At 41.0% G+C, this 17,750-nt stretch overlaps 1 protein-coding gene across 4 annotated transcripts in view; it reads right to left on the bottom strand.

The window, feature by feature from the left end:
• ptprz1a (protein tyrosine phosphatase receptor type Z1a) overlaps positions 1–17,750 on the bottom strand; it is a 76,615-nt gene that overhangs the window by 29,208 nt on the left and 29,657 nt on the right. For all 4 annotated transcript variants that reach the window (XM_029668466.2, XM_065022668.1, XM_029668469.2 and 1 more), the window contains exons 2-6: positions 12,813–12,884; positions 4,181–4,360; positions 3,570–3,721; positions 2,624–2,719; positions 674–740 (exon numbers count right to left, since the gene is read on the bottom strand). In XM_029668466.2, the coding sequence (XP_029524326.2) occupies positions 674–740; positions 2,624–2,719; positions 3,570–3,721; positions 4,181–4,360; positions 12,813–12,884 (567 nt within the window). The remainder of the gene's footprint in view (positions 1–673; positions 741–2,623; positions 2,720–3,569; positions 3,722–4,180; positions 4,361–12,812; positions 12,885–17,750) is intronic.

Below are 17,750 nucleotides of genomic sequence, written 5' to 3'. Positions count from 1 at the left end.
ATAGAGGATGAACGATAGAGGATAGAGGATAAAAGATAGAGGATAAACAATCGACAGAGTATGAACGATAGAGGATAAACGATAGAGGATAAACGATAGAGGATGAACGATAGAGGATAAAAGATAGAGGATAAACAATTGACAGAGTATGAATGATAGAGGATAAACGATAGAGGGTAAACAATAGAGGATAAATTATAGAGTATGAACGACAGAGTATGAACGATAGAGGATAAACGATAAGAGTATGAACGATAGAGGATAAACAATAGAGTATGAATGATAGAGGTTAAACAATAGAGGATGAACAACAGAAGATGAATATATAAGAAAACAGTGTGTGTGTGTTTATGCATTAGGGCGTGCCTGTGGGTTACATTAAGGCACAGTGAGGTAGTGGGTGTGTGATTGTGGGGGATAGTGGCCCTTGAATTTACATGAAATGAGTTGATGCACTCTGTAATGCCTACCTGCATTGAAAACTTCAACCTCCATTAGCATGAACTATCTACTGTACAACATACATGTACTGAAACTTAGGAACAGTGCTGTGCAGTAATACATCAATAATGAAATGCAAGGGAGATCATTATGGTTGTGCTTACAGCAGGTGAGTAAAAAAGAGTTGATTGGTTGAGGTTAGAGTTATTAGGGTTAAGTCAGGTTGACATACCGAATCGGCTGACACTGTTGATTCCATCGATAATGGCTATGTAGTTGTCATTGTCTTCGATGCTAGTCTGTAAAGAGGGAAAGGCAGTAGGTTAGTCAGGCATCTCAAAAGTCTACAGTAGCTTCTTCTACTCATCTCCTCCCCCTTACCTTTTTGTGTCCCTACATTTCTTGGGCTGCTTTAAAGAGGCAATCTGCAGTTGCAACATCCATTTTGGGACATGCGTGTATTTATGTTATACTTTATTTAACCAGGTAGGCCAGTTGAGAACAAGTTCTCACTTACAACTGCGACCTGGCCAAGATAAAGCAAAGCAGTGCGACAAAAATAACACAGAGTTACACATAAACAAACTTACAGTCAATAACACAATAGAAAAATAAATGAATAATGATGTAGCCATTGATTCTTGAAGAATATAACTTATAAATGCCTCATGATCTCATTTCAACTGTCGTACCCAATCAGAACCCAAAAACATAACCTTGTTTAACTACATTGTTTGTAAACAAAGTAAATGTAAATAAACACCATGCAGCCTCAAAATAATTGCTAAAACTATAATGTTGTTATAATGGACGGTCAGTCCTTGTATACATAGCTCTGTCAATGAATTTGAGAGTGCTTACATTTCTCCAGCCCCATCCCTCAGCTTTTTACTGAAACAAAGGCATGGATATCACTTTGTTATTGCTTGAACTGCTGAATGCCCCTTTAAAGCTGTGACCCGCTTAGCTGAAGCTAACACTGATGCTAAGCTAAAGCCAACACTGATGTTAAGCTAATAGCTAGAGACGTGATATTCCACAGCTGACCGTCTATGTACTGTGGCATGTCTAATCTCTGCTCAGTCTGATGCTGTAGTGGGTAATCCATTCCACTCTTCTGTCCCCTTTGATTTCCCAGGTGGGCAGTGGAGTGTAGCCTAAAATGTGTGGGCTAATCTCCTCAACAAACACACACACGCTCACATACATGGTATTGACCTGCTGGTATTCTACACTGTCAGTTACTGCCAGGCTGTTTATTCAGTAGAGGTACTGTTCAGACTAGTTATGTAGACACAGTAAGTCATCCCTCATCGACTATGAAAATCATTGTTGGTATGGATGCAAAATGATCCATCAAACACTCTTGACACAGGTCACAAACACATGCGCACCTGCACAAAATCAAATCCATCAGCACACTCCGCTTCCTGTCAGTGTCAGATGACATACCTGTCAAGGACACCCACTCCCCCCAATCTACAGTACCTACCTACCTGAACACACAGGTAAGTCGGTACTGTGGCCATAGGAGGTCAAAGCATACAGACCAATGGTAGAAAAAGTACCCACTGTCATACTTGAGTAAAAGTAAAGATACCTTAATAAAAAGTGACTCAAATAAAAGTGAAAGTCACCCAATAAAATACTACTTGAGTAAGTCTAAAATTATTTAGTTTTAAATATACTTAAGTATCAAAAGTAAACATACTTGCTAAAATATACTTAGAAAGTAAAAGTATACATCATTTCAAATTTCTTATATTAAGCAAACCAGACAGCACCATTTTCTTGTTTTTATTTTATTTACAGATCGCAAGGGGCACACTTCAACACTCAGACATGATTTACAAACCAAGCATTTGTGTTTAGTGAATCCACCAGATCAGAGGCAGTAGGGATGTTCTCTTGATAAGTGTGTGAATTGGACCACTTTCCTGTTCTGCTAAGCATTCAAAATGTAACGAGTACTTTTGGGTGTCAGGGAAAATGTATGGAGTAAAAAGTACCCTATTTTCTTTAGGAATGTAGTGAAGTTAAAGTAAAAGTTGTCAAAAATAGAAGTAGTAAAGTACAGATACCCCTAAAAACGACTTAAGTAGTACTTATTAGTATGTTTATTTAAGGACTTTACACCAATGATACAGACACAGGCAGAAAATAACCACACACTCACGCCCACCTCAAACAGCACAGAGAGAGCTGTGATCCTGCCCCCGTCCTTGATGGCGTAGTCTAAGGACTCAAAGCGATGCGCTTCATAACAGTAGATCTGCATCTGGAACAGACAGATACAAGGTACAGGAGATGGTTGATATCCCGTGTACTGTCCTTGAGAGTAGGGCTGAGTGCTATATCCTATTTTAAGCTATACTGGCATGGATCCACATACCGGTTTGGATTTGAACAATACTGTCTATAGCGATATTTTGATACAATGCTAAACTGATCGGACTACTTCACGGTCAATTTTGTCCTAGTTTGGTTGAGTATAAAACCATCAGAATGGAGAAAGCCCATTAAAACCACTTAGAATTCCTACGGTCATGTACAACGCATAAAACATGTTTAGAACTTTTCATAAACTTAACCGTTTCATCGTGTGTGTTCCAAATATCTCTAATGTTCGCCTCAATGTGAGTTTTTTTATGCGAGTGATGTCTGAATGCACTCACTGTTCAAAAATGTGATTGTTAACAGGACAGTTAACCCGCACTGCCCTCAAACCAAGACATTCTGCCTGCTAATTATCTATAGGCTATGTATCAACGTTTGCATTTTCTAACAACAGTTTGAATTGAGGTGTGTACCGCCTCCTCATGAACTCTTACAGTAGTAGTCCATTTCACTGTTGCGGACGTTTGAGGCTTTACTGAGCCGAACAATCTCTCTTCGAAGAGAGCCCAAGCACTTATTCGGTTTGAGTGTACACTGCAGGGAACACTGTAGAATGATCACACCCGTTAGTTGGTAAGTGTCAAAGGGATAAATACTGTCAAATACAGCCAAACAGTCAAAAATTAGAAAGCCCTACTTGGGAGGTTACAATGAGGTCATACTCTGTCATATGGAGGTTATAACAAGGTTATACTCTGTCATAGTTATAATGGGCGAATGTCAGGTCTTACCTCAAGGGGGTACTTCACCCCGTTGAGGCTGTGTTCGGAGCCCTCTGAGGAGGCGTTGCAGCGTCCCCAGTGGAAGGTGATTCTTCCCACCTTAAACCTGCCCCTCAGCCCCCCTCCACTCACATAGAAGTCCCCCTCTGGGTTCACCGCCACTGGAGAGAACACACAGAGGGTGTTAGTTGACCCCATTAAACAACCCACACATACACTCACACACACACTATATTGATGTGGCCTGAAGCTTTCCAAGTGAAAACACAAAAAGTCACGTACACACACACACATCCATCGGCTTTAAAAGTGCCATAAGTATGCACTATAACAATGCCCAATCTTTCAGTATCTAACCATATATAATCATTTCCACATCATCATATTGTATTGCATTCCTCCTTCCACTCTTCTTCTTCTCCACCTCCCCCTTCTACTACGACACCGTAGTATTAAAACCACAAGGCTCTGAGGCAGTTTCTACCCACAGGCAGTGGATACTGAATAGGTGACTGAATGGCTGGATGCAAATAGGACTGTTTTACTGTATTACTTTGGCTTTACAGCTTCATTGCTGGCTGCTGTAATGCTGTTTTTTATGGGGACGTGAGAGCGCATACCTGTCTTGCCGTCATTCTTGATGGTGGTCCCATCAGACATCGCTTCCTCCCAGCCCTCGAACTTCAGCTTTTGGAACTGAACTTTGACCTGTGTCAGCTCCTCCTCGATGTTGATGGGCGACTGTCTGGCATTGTTACATGATGGGTACTTCTTGGCCCAGTTGTTTTGGTTGAGAGTCCCTGCCAAAAGAGAGTTTGAATGTGTTTATTGCATGGTAGAGGTAGATAGCTAACATATTGGTGGTGCGTCAGCTACATTAATCTGCCCAAAAACACCTACACCACCCGATGTCACAGGAAGGCCATAAAGATCATCAAGGGCAACAACCACCCGAGCCACTGCCTGTTCACCCCGCTATCATCCAGAGGGCGAGGTCAGTACAGGTGCATCAAAGCTGGGGCCGAGAGACTGAAAAACAGCTTCTATCTCAAGGCCATCAGACTGTTAAACAGCCACCACTAACATTGAGTGGCTGATGCCAACACACTGACTCAACTCCAGCCACTTTAATAATGGGAATTGATGGGAAATTATGTAAAATATATCACTTTAAACAATGCTACCTAATATAATGTTTACATACCCTACATTATTCATCTCATATGTATACGTATATACTGTACTCTATATCATCTACTGCATCTTTATGTAATACATGTATCACTAGCCACTTTAACTATGCCACTTTGTTTACATACTCATCTCATATGCATATACTGCACTCAATACCATCTACTGTATCTTGCCTATGCCGCGCTGTACCATCACTCATTCATATATCTTTATGTACATATTCTTTATCCCCTTACACTTGTGTCTGTCTATAAGGTAGTAGTTTTGGAATTGTTAGCTAGATTACTTGTTGGTTATTACTACATTGTCGGAACTAGAAGCACAAGCATTTCACTACACTCGCATTATCATCTGCTAACCATGTGTATTTGACAAATACAATTTGATTTGATTTGATTTGAAAATTGTACATGCCGTTTTCCATGTCAAAACTCAGTTGTTTTCCCTTTTCCCGGAAGTGTACTCTGGTTTCTTCCTCTCTAATTAGTGACCAACTGATTGCAGGTGTAATCCTGCGGGGAGCTAATGTGCTAATCACCTTCAGGTATGTCTGCTTTGACAGGTTATCTCTGGGGTGTAACATACAGAACTGTGGAATTTCTCAAGCCTTTCCGGGGGATCCCCAGGGTGTGATAAATATTTATTTTTTTATCCCAGCACTAATACCTAGGGGTGCACGATATATCAATGAACATATTAGCTAAAAATGCCAACATCGGTATTGGCCGATGTTAACCTCTCTAGGGTAGGGGGCAGCATTCGGAATTTTGGATGAAAAGCATGCCCAAATTAAACGGCCTGCTACTCGGGCCCAGAATATATGATATGGTAGATTTGGATAGAAAACACTCTAAAGTTTCCAAAACTGTTAAAATATTGTCTGTGAGTATAACAGAACTGATTTGGTAGGCAAAACCCTGAGAAAAATCAATTCAGGAAGTTTTTTCAATTTGTTTTTTTAGTTTTCTATTCAATGCCATTACAGTATCCATGCCTTCCACTAGATGTCAACAGTCTTTATAAATTGTTTCAGGCTTGTATTCTTATAAATGAGGGAGTAAGACCAGTCTGAATGAGTGGACCCTGCCGTGTCACAGAGGTTTTTCATGCACAATCCCGAGAGAGTGCATTTCTTGTTTACCTTTTATATTGATGACGTTTATCGAACAAAAGGAACATTTATTGAGTAAATTAATGTCTTCTGAGTGCCACCATATGAAGATCATCAAAGGTAAGGGATTAATTTTATCTCTATTTCTGAGTTTTGTAACGCTTCTGCTTGGCTGGTTACTGTTTGTAATAATTTGTCAACTGGGCTATGTTCTCAAATAATAAGGTGTGCTTTCGCCGTAAAGCATTTAAAAAATCTGACACTGTGGTTGGATTCACAACAAGTTAATCTTTAAACCTTTGTAAAATATGTTTTGTTTTCTGAATTTATATGAATGAGTATTTCTGTATTTGCGCTCTGCAATCTCACTGGATGTTGGCCAGATGGGACGCTAGCGTCCCACATACACTAGAGAGGTTAAAAACCTATTTCAAAGCTACCGTGCATACCTATACAATGTAGGTACATGACGTAATGACGCCCACAATGTCTGCTGTGTGGATCAAGCAGTCAACAAGTTGAGCAGTCATTTGAAAGAGTAAGAACATTTCAGCGAGACAAAGGCGAAATCCATTAAAGTCAAGATAATGGAATTCATTGCCCTTGACAATCAACCGTTCTCTGTCATGGGTGATGTTGGCTTTCGCCGACTGGTCGAGCAACGGTACACACTACCAAGTGCGCTATTTTTCAGATGTTGCCCTACATGAGTTACACAGTAATTTTGGGTATCATCCTCCACTCTTTCTGGGAACAAGAGCAGGTCAGCGTACCCTCGGCCCAGATGTTTGTCCGCCGCTGTCGATGTACCTGAAGAAGAGCTCGGGCGGCAATTCTCAAGACCAACTCCAGGTATCGTCGACAAGCAGACCTTCGTCAGACCCCAGCTCCCCACTACCACATTTGGCAGAGGGTATTGCTTTCCACTCGGGACCTGCCCCTTCGGGTGGAGTCCCGCAAACTGTCCCAAGTTTCATTGGTCCTTTTCCCATCTCCAGAGTCCTTAGTTCCACTGCTGTCCTTCTTGTGTTACACCGTACCCTCCGTATTCACCCTACCTTCCATGTGTCTACGATTAAGCCTGTGTCTCACAGTCCTTTGTCTTCTGTTTCTAGACCCATCCCTCCCCCCGGGTCATCGATGGCCAGCCAGTGTATACGGTGAGACGCCCCCTGAAAGTTCGACCAGGGGGCAGGGGTTTCCAGTACCTGGTTGACTGGGAGGGTTATGGCCCGGAGGAGAGGTGCTAAAGACATCCTGGACCCGGCCCTCATCGCCGATTTTCACCACCGGCACCCCGGTCAGCCAGGTATGCGCCCAGGTGGGGGGGGGTACTGTAACACCCTGATCTGTTTCACCTATCCTTGTTATTGTCTCCACCCCCTCCAAGTGTCGATTGTCTTCCCCAGTGTATTTATCCCTGTGTTTCCTGTCTCTCTGTGCCAGTTTGTCTTGTATGTCCAAGTCAACCAGCGTGTTTTTCCCGTGCTCCTGCCTTCACTATTCTCTTTTTGCTTGTCCTCCCGGTTTTGACCCTTGCCTGTTTCTGGACTCTTTACCCGCCTGCCTGACCATTCTGCCTGCCTTGACCTCGAGCCTGCCTGCCACTCTGTACCTCCTGGACTCTGAACTGGTTTTGACCTTTTGCCTTCCCCTATTTGGATCAATAAACATCTAAGACTCCAACCATCTGCCTCCTGTGTCTGCATCTGGGTCTCGCCTTGTGACCTGATAGTGTCCATGTGTGTGTGTTAACTATTTAACTGTACTAGAATGGCAGTTAAAAGGCAGCTAAAATTTTAAATATCGGTTACCGGTATCATTTTTTTGTTGTAATCATGGGTTGGGTGATATGATGAGTAGTTCAATCAAGTCCAATCTACATGAAGTGCTTATGGCAAAGGGTTGCTATGGGGATGTGCATGGAGCTGATGTGCCTATTCCACACAATAGAACAATTTAATGTCATGCTTTCATTCCAACATTTGCTCCAGCTCATTCATTGCTGTACATTTTCCAGTTTAACTGGAGTCAACTAAGGGGCTGGCAGTGTCATTTTCAGAGTATTGGTCGCATGGGAGGCCTAAATTGCCTTCCTGAGTTTTGTAACCTAACTCATCCTATCAAACCTGGTTGCCAAGCTGTTTCTGTTTTAGCCAACACCTGTCTCATATGACATAGACAACAACAAAAGCTGGCTAAAACATCAGTGACAGTGAGTATGGGTAGTGTTTATTTCACTTGCCTTGAAGTTTCCAGCAGATAGATTTGATATGCATTGCTTAGGCTATATACTGTGAGCATGTAGATACACACACATACTACTACTACTACTACTATTACTCGTTACAATTTCTAACTGAATTTTAGTCCTGGGGCCCAAATACTGTAGAGACCCATCTGAGCCAGAAGACAATGAGGCTGAATGAGGTCATTCTGAGTTCTGGGTCAGCTCATTAGCATATCAATGGCTCCACACACACAGTAGAGGGGATATGATGCAACAGTATATTCTTCATCATCTATCTGTTATGGGCAATTGTAGCTTCTGGTGTGCTTACCCCGTGATAATCGTATAAATAAGCTGTTGTGAAAAGCCAAATGTAAAAATCTTTGTTATCTAATGTTTTTTTCTAAATGGTTCTGATGGTTTTTATGCTCAAATTCTCAACATTCGCTAAAACTGCAACAAAACCTCAGGAAAGGCACCTGGGTATTCATGATTCCAGTCGCTGCTAATCGACAGGGTCAGCGCTGCTTTGCTCAGCTTCATTTGTTGCATTCAGACAATTTCATAAAATAGATACAGTTACATATTGCAATACATTTAACATTTACATTTAAGTCATTTAGCAGACGCTCTTATCCAGAGCGACTTTTTGACCTCAAGTATCAATTTGTACTATTTTTCTTTGCTAGGTAGCGTTTTTGCGGGTTAGGCTACCGTTGAACAAACATGAAAATTGACTAAATCCCTTTGAATGATTTATCAAGCTAAAATTTCATTTTCACTTTTTTGATGTTTTGATCTAAAATTTTCAGTCATTTCAATTGTTGATATGAAAATTCCGTTAGAACCGTATTTATTATATACAGGTAAATGCCAAAATAAAGGGAACCTCCTAAATGAGGGATACAACATATATATTGAAAGCAGGTGCTTCCACACAGGTGTGGTACTGGTTCCTGAGTTAATTAACCAATTAACATCACATCATGCTTAGGGCCATGTATAAACATGCCCAGTTGCCTATTATTTGGCTAGAAGAGATTAATCAGTGAATTTGAGGGGTCTCAAATCAGCATTTTTCATGGAAGAATGGTGTTGAATCCTCCAATAGAGTTTCAGACACTTGTAAAAATCTATGACAAGGCGCATTGAGGCTGTCCTGGTGGCTCGTGATGGCCCACCGCTCTATTATTAAGAACTTTAATGTTGGTGTTTCCTTTATTTTAGTAGCTACCTGTATGTGTGTGTAATAATATTTCACATGATAATATTGTTATTAGTGTGTTTTTGGGCGCGTGCAAAAAATAATCTGGTGCATTGGAAGGATTGTAAATCCAAAGTGAAAACATGTTTTTAGAATCTTTTGCAAATGTACTGAAAATTAAATACAGAAATAGCTTATTTACATAAGTATTCACACCCCTTTGCTATGACACTCCAAATTGAGCTCAGATGCATTAGGATAAATGCTTGGTAAAGATACCGTTCTTCCCTTTCTAAGAGAGGTAATAGACCGTTCATTTAGCGGTGATAATGACGGTACTGTACAGTGTTCGTATCCACATTAAGGTATGTCAGAGGAGCCTGTCTATTATGGTTTTAGGATAAGAAAGATCAGGGCTGAAGGGATGCATCGCTCAAAAGGCATGCACAGCAAAAGAGAATCCTTTCCACACACACAACCGCAAGAGCATACACACACATACAGATGATCAAATGGAAGCACACACACACCTGCATTATGATAGCACATACACACAATGCAGATTATCCAATAAAATCACACACACACACACACACACACACACATTATCACAAACAAGCACACACAACCACAAATCACCACTCCAAGCCCTTTGGCTGGGAGGGCTCACCATGCAGAATGATTCTTTAACTCTCATTAGCTTCTATATTGTGCCTGAACAAAATAGTCCTTGCAATATTAATAAGCAATGTAGTGTATGTGTGTGTGTGTTTGTCTGTGTGTGTATGGGGGATGAACAAGTTTATCTGAATGTCGAACTCTCTCAACTGTTTTTCTATTTCTAATATATCTTCAAGCCTCCAACATAAACTTTCTGAAGCACAGGGTAAGTATAGCGTCCATAGGGCCATTGGACCAGGGCTGTTTTTCTGTTTATGCTAGTTATACAATAGGCCTATAGATGGGGAAGGTTATTGAGGACGGGGAAGTTGGGGAGGGACAGGGGCATGTTAGGGTGGCATTGGCAGTCGGAATACAGTTTGTCCCCCCGCCTGGCTGCCTGTGCCCACATGTCTGTGCCCTCACCCAATAATATCCCCATTGTTGTGCCAGTCTCCCCATGTGTCACCCAGATTCAGTTTGTTGTGACGCCGACCGAGGCGAAAGGGGAGGTATGGGTAGGAGGTGTGGTAAAGAGATAGAGAGGGAGCAAAGGGAAGACGGAGAGAGAGCGTTGGGAAAGGGGTAGGAGTAGACTAGACAGTGAGAAGAAGAGGGGGAGTGAGAGTGAGAGAGAGAGAGAGAGAGAGAGAGAGAGAGAGAGAGAGAGAGAGAGGAGAACACAAAGACAGCAAGGGGTGGAGAGAAGGGTGCAAGGAGGGAAAGATAATATATTTTTTCTTGTCATGTCTAGTGAAAGCAAAGATTGACAGAGAGATATGGGTGGTGGGGGTGATTATTGTGTGCTACTGCCCGAGGGTCATTGTAAATATGTATGGGACATTTCCATGCCAAATGATGCATTTATTTTGTAGAATATGCTCTATTACTGACTTTGACAACTATATAAAATATAAACATGCTAATAATACAAACTGTATCAAAGTCAATGTTGAATTGAAGAGAGATACACACATTTTGCTACACATCATACATTCTATGCCGTATTGGCTAGTCATAACCCATGTCATGTCTCATCCAACACAGATCAGACAAGCTAGGCTAAACAGCCGCTCCAAACCAGGAGCTGAATGTGCCCTACTTTCCAAATATGGGTCCCAGAGCTTAACACAGGGAATTCTCTCACCACCAGGGAATTCTCCATGGCTGAAAAAAGAAATAAAGGAATAGTCCCTGAGAAGAGAGTCCCTAGTGTTTTGTGTGTGTGCGGTGGGGTGTATTGTGTGTGTGTGTGTGTGTGTGTGTAACCCTCTGTCAAATGAGGCTACGCCAATACACTGCAGCTCTTGCACTGTTTAACAGCTTGTGTTACAATATTGTGTATATTTGGATGTTGTCAACATTAGTTGAAAAGAGATTGCGGGTCATATTCTGAACTTGAACCTCAGTTTAAATAAGTCTTCCTTTCTCATCTCCCCATCAATTCTTAACTGAAAACATTTCAGTTGAAACTTGTCTGCTCTTTCCCCCAACCAGTGGTTATTGAGTAAAGGAGAGAGAGAAGGCCATGCCATTTACTATAGGAACAAGGCACCAAATGACCCCCAATGATAACCAATCCATTTCCTTGTTGATCTCTCTCCACACACAATGCCAAACGTCAGGCGAATTCATGAAGATCAAATTAATTTCTAAGGGGATACGTATTCAAATGCAAATCTCAAAATGGGACCATGGGGGGAAATTGGAATGGGTTCAGATGATCTTCAAGAGAAGGGGGGAGAATGCGTGAATGTTTTCTCAAATTATATTTTGAAATAGGACATTCATTCCCAGGGCTCTTTGGCGTCCCCGTTTCAGAAGATATTCATGAAACCAAGCTATTCATTATGACCTGCATTGTAAACAGAATTATTGCCAAATTATTGCCAAATTATTCTCCAAATGGCCTACTCTTTTGATGTCTGCCACACATGCACAAACACCTTTGTTCTTCCTCTCAAAAAATGGCTTATATAGAGATGCCAGGAGTGGCCATTCCTAAGAAAATCCCAGTCTACTCCAAGGTACAAGCTTCGTGAGGAGAACAAGCTTCATGACTAGGCTACTCCATTTTTCTCTAACCAGTCAGAACAGTCTAGTCTAAGGCAAGACCAGTCTAGCCTAATAGGTTTATTGGAAACCATAACAGCTCTGTTAAAGGATGAGTCAAACCGATAAAGACAAAGTTAATCCCTTCTGATATTTTACACATGCACAGACTAGACCGTCTCTGTGGTTATCTGTTATCACATTACGCACATTACATGCGCACATTACACGCGCACACACGGTACACGAGTCACAAGCAACTACTAGTCTGTCACTACCAGCTCAAAATACTAGCGTTTCCCAGTCATCTATTTGATGCACACTACTTATCGATCACATACTGACTCACTGTGTGCCTGCGCACCTGCACCCCCACACGGTTCACACACGCATGCACGCACGCACGCACACACACACACACACACACACACACACACACACACACACACACACACACACACACACACACACACACACACACACACACACACACACACACACACACACACACACACACACACACCTCATAAGAGGAACTTTGAGGACACATTGTGGCAGTCCAGCAGACATCAAAGTCTTGTCTCCGCCAGAGTACCACTCCACTCCTGACCACCTTGTGGATTCACGGCTAGTGAGGAACATGTTCAATCTACAGGGTAACACTTCCAACTGGTCTTTGGTATTATAATGCTTCAAAATCACTTAGCTTCAATATATCAATAATTTATCCCAATGTACTGTATGCTACTGAGATAGACGTAGAACATTTAACCAAACTCGTCTGGTCCCCTACACACTTACCTGCATAGGACCAGTCGATGTCTTCTGAGAATTTGCGCTGGGCCCGGTATCCGTATCCTTGCACCAGTTCAGCTGCAACAGAAAGAAAATAGCTCTCAAAAACAGCTCTGTTTATGGCCAAATATGTAATTTGGTTAAATCAGCCTGGATTATTCTTATCATGGCACCAGAATTATTATACGTTCACACAGCCTCTAGTTGGTCTGTTTTTATTTGAGAACTGAAAGACATACACGTCACTTTGAAAGATCAATTCACGATACCCTCATTCCAAAAGATCATGGCAAAAGAAAAATAAGAATGCGTTATTACACGTAACAATATTGCTTATAGGCCATTATGTGCAGTGCAACATTGAGGACCACTCATTTGAGAAAATATCAGCAAAAGAGGGAGGTCTGAGATTGTACAATAAAAACAATCTGTTATCTTTTCCATCTGAAGAAATTCGCTCAATTTTGTGAATAATGAGTAAGATTTACAGTGCCATCAGAAAGTATTCACACCCCTTGACTTACTCCATAAGATGTCGCTCTGGATAAGAGCGTCTGCTAAATGACTTAAATGTAAATGTAAATGTTGTGTTACAGGGTAGGATTAACATTGATTTAATTGTCATTTGTTGTCAAAGATCTACACAAAAAACTCTAATCTCAAAGTGGAAGAGAAATTCTAACATTTGTAAAAAATATCATGAAATATTAAAACACTAATACATCTTTTTTAAATTCTTCAAGCTCTGTCAAATTGGTTGATGATCATTACTAGACAGACAATTTTAGATTTTCAAGTCGAATTAAGTAAAAACTGTAACTAGGCCACTCAGGAACATTCAATGTCGTCTTGGTATATTTGGTTTTAGGTTATTGTCCTGCTAAAGGTGAATTTCTCTCCATGTCTGTTGGAAAGCAGACTGAACCAGATCTTCCTGTAGGATTTTTCCGGTGCTTAGCTCTATTCAGTTCTTTATCCTAACAAAACTCTCTAGTTCTGGCCGATGACAAGCATACCCATAACAAGATGCAGATATCACCAGGCTTGAAAATATGAAGAGTGGTACTCAGTGATGTGTTGTGTTGGATTTGCCCCAAACATAACACTTTGCATTCAGGACATAAAGTTAATTCATTCATTTTTTGCAGTTTTATTTTAGTGCCTTATTGCAAACAGCATGCATGTTTTGCAATATTTGTATTCGGGACAGGCTTCCTTCTTATCACTCTGTCATTTAGGTTAATATTGTGGAGTATCCACAATATTAAACTCTGTAACTGTTTTAAAGTCACCGTTGGCCTCATGGTGAAATCCCTAAGCAGTTTCCTTCCTCTCCGGCAAATGAGTTAGAAAGGACGCCTGTATCATTGTAGTAACTGGCTGTATTGATACACCATCAAAGGTGTCATTAATAACTTCACCATGCTCAAAGGGATATTCAATGTTTGCTTTTTTTTACCCATCTACCAATAGGTGCCCTTCTTTGCAAGGCATGGCAAAACCTCCTTGGTCTTTGGGGTTGAATCTGTGTTTGAAATGTACTGCTCGACTGAAGGACATTACAGATAATTGTATGTGTGGGGAACAGAGATGAGATAGTCATTCAAAAATGATGTTACCTTTTCACGTGTGAGTTCCAAATATCAGTAACGGTTGACCCCAATGTCAGTTTTATTATGCGCATGATGTCAGAATGCACTCACTGTTCCAAAATGTGATTTTTACGTAACAGTACAGTTAACCTGCGCTGCCCTCAAACCAAGGCACGCTACGCTGCCTGCTAATTATCTATAGACAATGTTTCAACTTGCCAATTTCAAATTATTTTCTAACAAGTTTTATTTTCTAACAACAGTTTGAAGTAGCCCATTTCACTGTTACGGACAATTTATCTTTGAGGCTTTACTGAGCCGGACAAACTTCTCTCTTCAACAAGAGCCCAAGCACTTCCCCAATGTTTCCCCAGATCAAATATGAAGACATTGTGCATCTCTAGTCAGCACAGGCTCCAAACTCCACTATGGCCAAGACCAAAGAGCTGTCAAACGACACCAGAAACAAAATTGTAGACCTGCACCAGGCTGGGAAGACTGAATCTGCAATAGGTAAGCAGCTTGGTTTGAAGAAATCAACTATGGGAGCAATTATTAGGAAATGGAAGACATACAAGACCACTGATAATCTCCCTCGATCTGGGGCTCCACGCAAGATCTCACCCGTGGGGTCAAAATGATCACAAGAATGGTGAGCATGGGGGTGGAAACATCATGCTTTGGGGCTGTTTTTCTGCAAAGGGACCAGGACAACAGATCTGTGTAAAGGAAAGAATGAATGGGGCCATGTATCATGAGATTTTGAGTGAAAACCTCCTTCCATCAGCAAGGGCATTGAAGATGAAACGTGCCTGGGTCTTTCAGCATGACAATGATCCCAAACACACCGCCCGGGCAACGAAGGAGTGGCTTCGTAAGAAGCATTTCAAGGTCCTGGAGTGGCCTAGCCAGTCTCCAGATCTCAACCCCATAGAAAATCTTTGGAGGGAGTTGAAAGTCCGTGTTGCCCAGCAACAGCCCCAAAACATCACTGCTCTAGAGGAGATCTGCATGGAGGAATGGGCCAAAATACCAGCAACAGTGTGTGAAAACCTTGTGAAGACTTACAGAAAACGTTTGACCTCTGTCATTGCCAACAAAGGGTATATAACAAAGTATTGAGATAAACTTTTGTTATTGACCAAATACTTATTTTCCACCACAATTTGCAAATAAATGCATTAAAAATCCTACAATGTGATTTTCTGGATTTCTTTTCTCATTTTGTCTGTCATAGTTGAAGTGTACCTATGATGAAAATTACAAGCCTCTCTCATCTTTTTAAGTGTGAAAACTTGCACAATTGGTGGCTGACTAAATAATTTTTTGCCCCACTGTATATCGTCCTGTCGTTTCTACTGTAGCATACCGTATGTATGTATGTATGTATGTATGTATGTATGTATGTATGTATGTATGTATGTATGCATGGAGCAAAATGTATTTCACTGTTTTATTCGCATGTTTTCAAGTACTGCTGACAATTAATGCATTCTGATTCTTGCATAGATTTTAATGGACACATAGGATGTGTGTAAAATATTTTTTGAAGGTTGTACTGATTATGATGAGCTAATACTAAGCTATTCTTCAGCTTTATGTGGCGCCATGTTTGCACAATGCATTCTGTAAGACCAAAGATGATAGTTCACTCAACTGACTTATGGTGTATTCAAGACAACTGGGAACTCAGAAAAATATTAGGTCAAATCATGATGTCAGTGATTTTCAGGTCAGAAGGTCAGAGCTCTAGAAAGAGGACAGAGGTCTCGTGTTTAAAATCCGAGTTGGATGACCCTTCAAAACAGTATTCCCCAGTCGTAGCTCTTTTTTTTCAAGTTCCCAGTTTTCTTGAACGCACTGAAGTCGGAAGTCAGAGATTTCCGAGTTTCCAGTTGATTTCAATGCGGAATCAGATTGTAACTATGGTAGGTCAGGGTTGCCAGCTCAGACTGTAACGATCGTCGTCCTTCTCGTCTGAGGAGGAGTAGGAAATATCGGACCAATGCGCAGCGTGGTACGTGTTCATGATGTTTATTTGCCTGAACACTGAAATACAAAATAACAACGTGAATAAACGAAACAAACACTCACACGGAAAAATAATCACCCACAAAACACAGGTGGGAAAAGGCTACCTAAGTATGATTCTCAATCAGAAACAACGAACGACACCTGCCTCTGATTGAGAACCATACTAGGCCAAACACATAACCATAACATAGAAAAAGGAACATAGACTACCCACCCCAACTCACGCCCTGACCATACTAAAACAAAGACAGCAAAAGAACTAAGGTCAGAACGTGACACAGACCCCATTTCCCATTCCCATTTCCACATTTCTTCTGTTTGACCCCCATTTATTGATAAATCCCCCCCTCAAAGTTATTTTCCCTGCATCTTATTCCCCCATGATACCTTCCCCGATATCTACCCCCCATGAACTTATACACTGTAACAAGTACGTCAAAGATTTGTAAAATGCTTTCAAGTGGCCAAACTAAGTTAATATTTTTCAGGCAATGAGTGCAGCCATCTTTGTCTTTGACTTTGTTTACGTGCATCTTATAGTGAATGGCATTCTGGGATTAGAGAGTTTTCACTTGTCAAACATGAACCATCATAAAGAATTTAGCTGCTGTTAGCTTAGCTGACAGGCATCTCTTTTCTAAACAATAAAAGGTGAAGTTGAGGAATAAAGTTGTGAAGACCTTTATTTCCCAGCAGTACAAAACATTGTTTACATGCTTTTCAAACAACAATACTTTTTAGACGCGTTTGTTGCATTATACGTTCTGTTGCTACTGTTCCAATCACATATTGGCGATGGAACGCTGCAGGTACCAGTCAAAAATGATCACAATATGTGAGCGTACGCATCAAAGAGTTCAACACTATTATTGCACATAGAGTGAGTCCATGCAAATTCTTATGTGACTTTGTTAAGCAAATTCTTACTCCTGAACTGATTTAGGCTTGCCATAACAAAGAGGTTGAATACTTATTGACTCATGACATTTCAGCTTTTCATTTTCTATTAATTTATAAAAATGTATAAAAACATAATTACACTTTGGCATTATGGGGTATTGCGTGTAGGCCAGCAACACAACATCTACATTTAATCCATTTTAAATTCAGGCTGTAACCCAACAAAATGTGGAAAAAGACAAGGGGTGTGTCTACATAACTGATGGCACTGCAGGTCTGCAGCACACAGACCATTAACATAATGCACTCTGGGGGTTGTCTGTGGAATATATCCATGCGTGTTTGTTGACTTGTCTCTAGAAAAAAATCCGTGCACGCACGCACGCAAACACACACACACACCTCACCAGCAGACATA

Source organism: Oncorhynchus nerka, linkage group LG9a (assembly GCF_034236695.1).
Source record: "Oncorhynchus nerka isolate Pitt River linkage group LG9a, Oner_Uvic_2.0, whole genome shotgun sequence".
In the NCBI taxonomy this organism is placed as follows: Eukaryota; Metazoa; Chordata; class Actinopteri; order Salmoniformes; family Salmonidae; genus Oncorhynchus; species Oncorhynchus nerka.
Note: the sequence above shows the minus strand (reverse complement) of the source record. Positions and strands in the feature narration are given on the sequence as shown.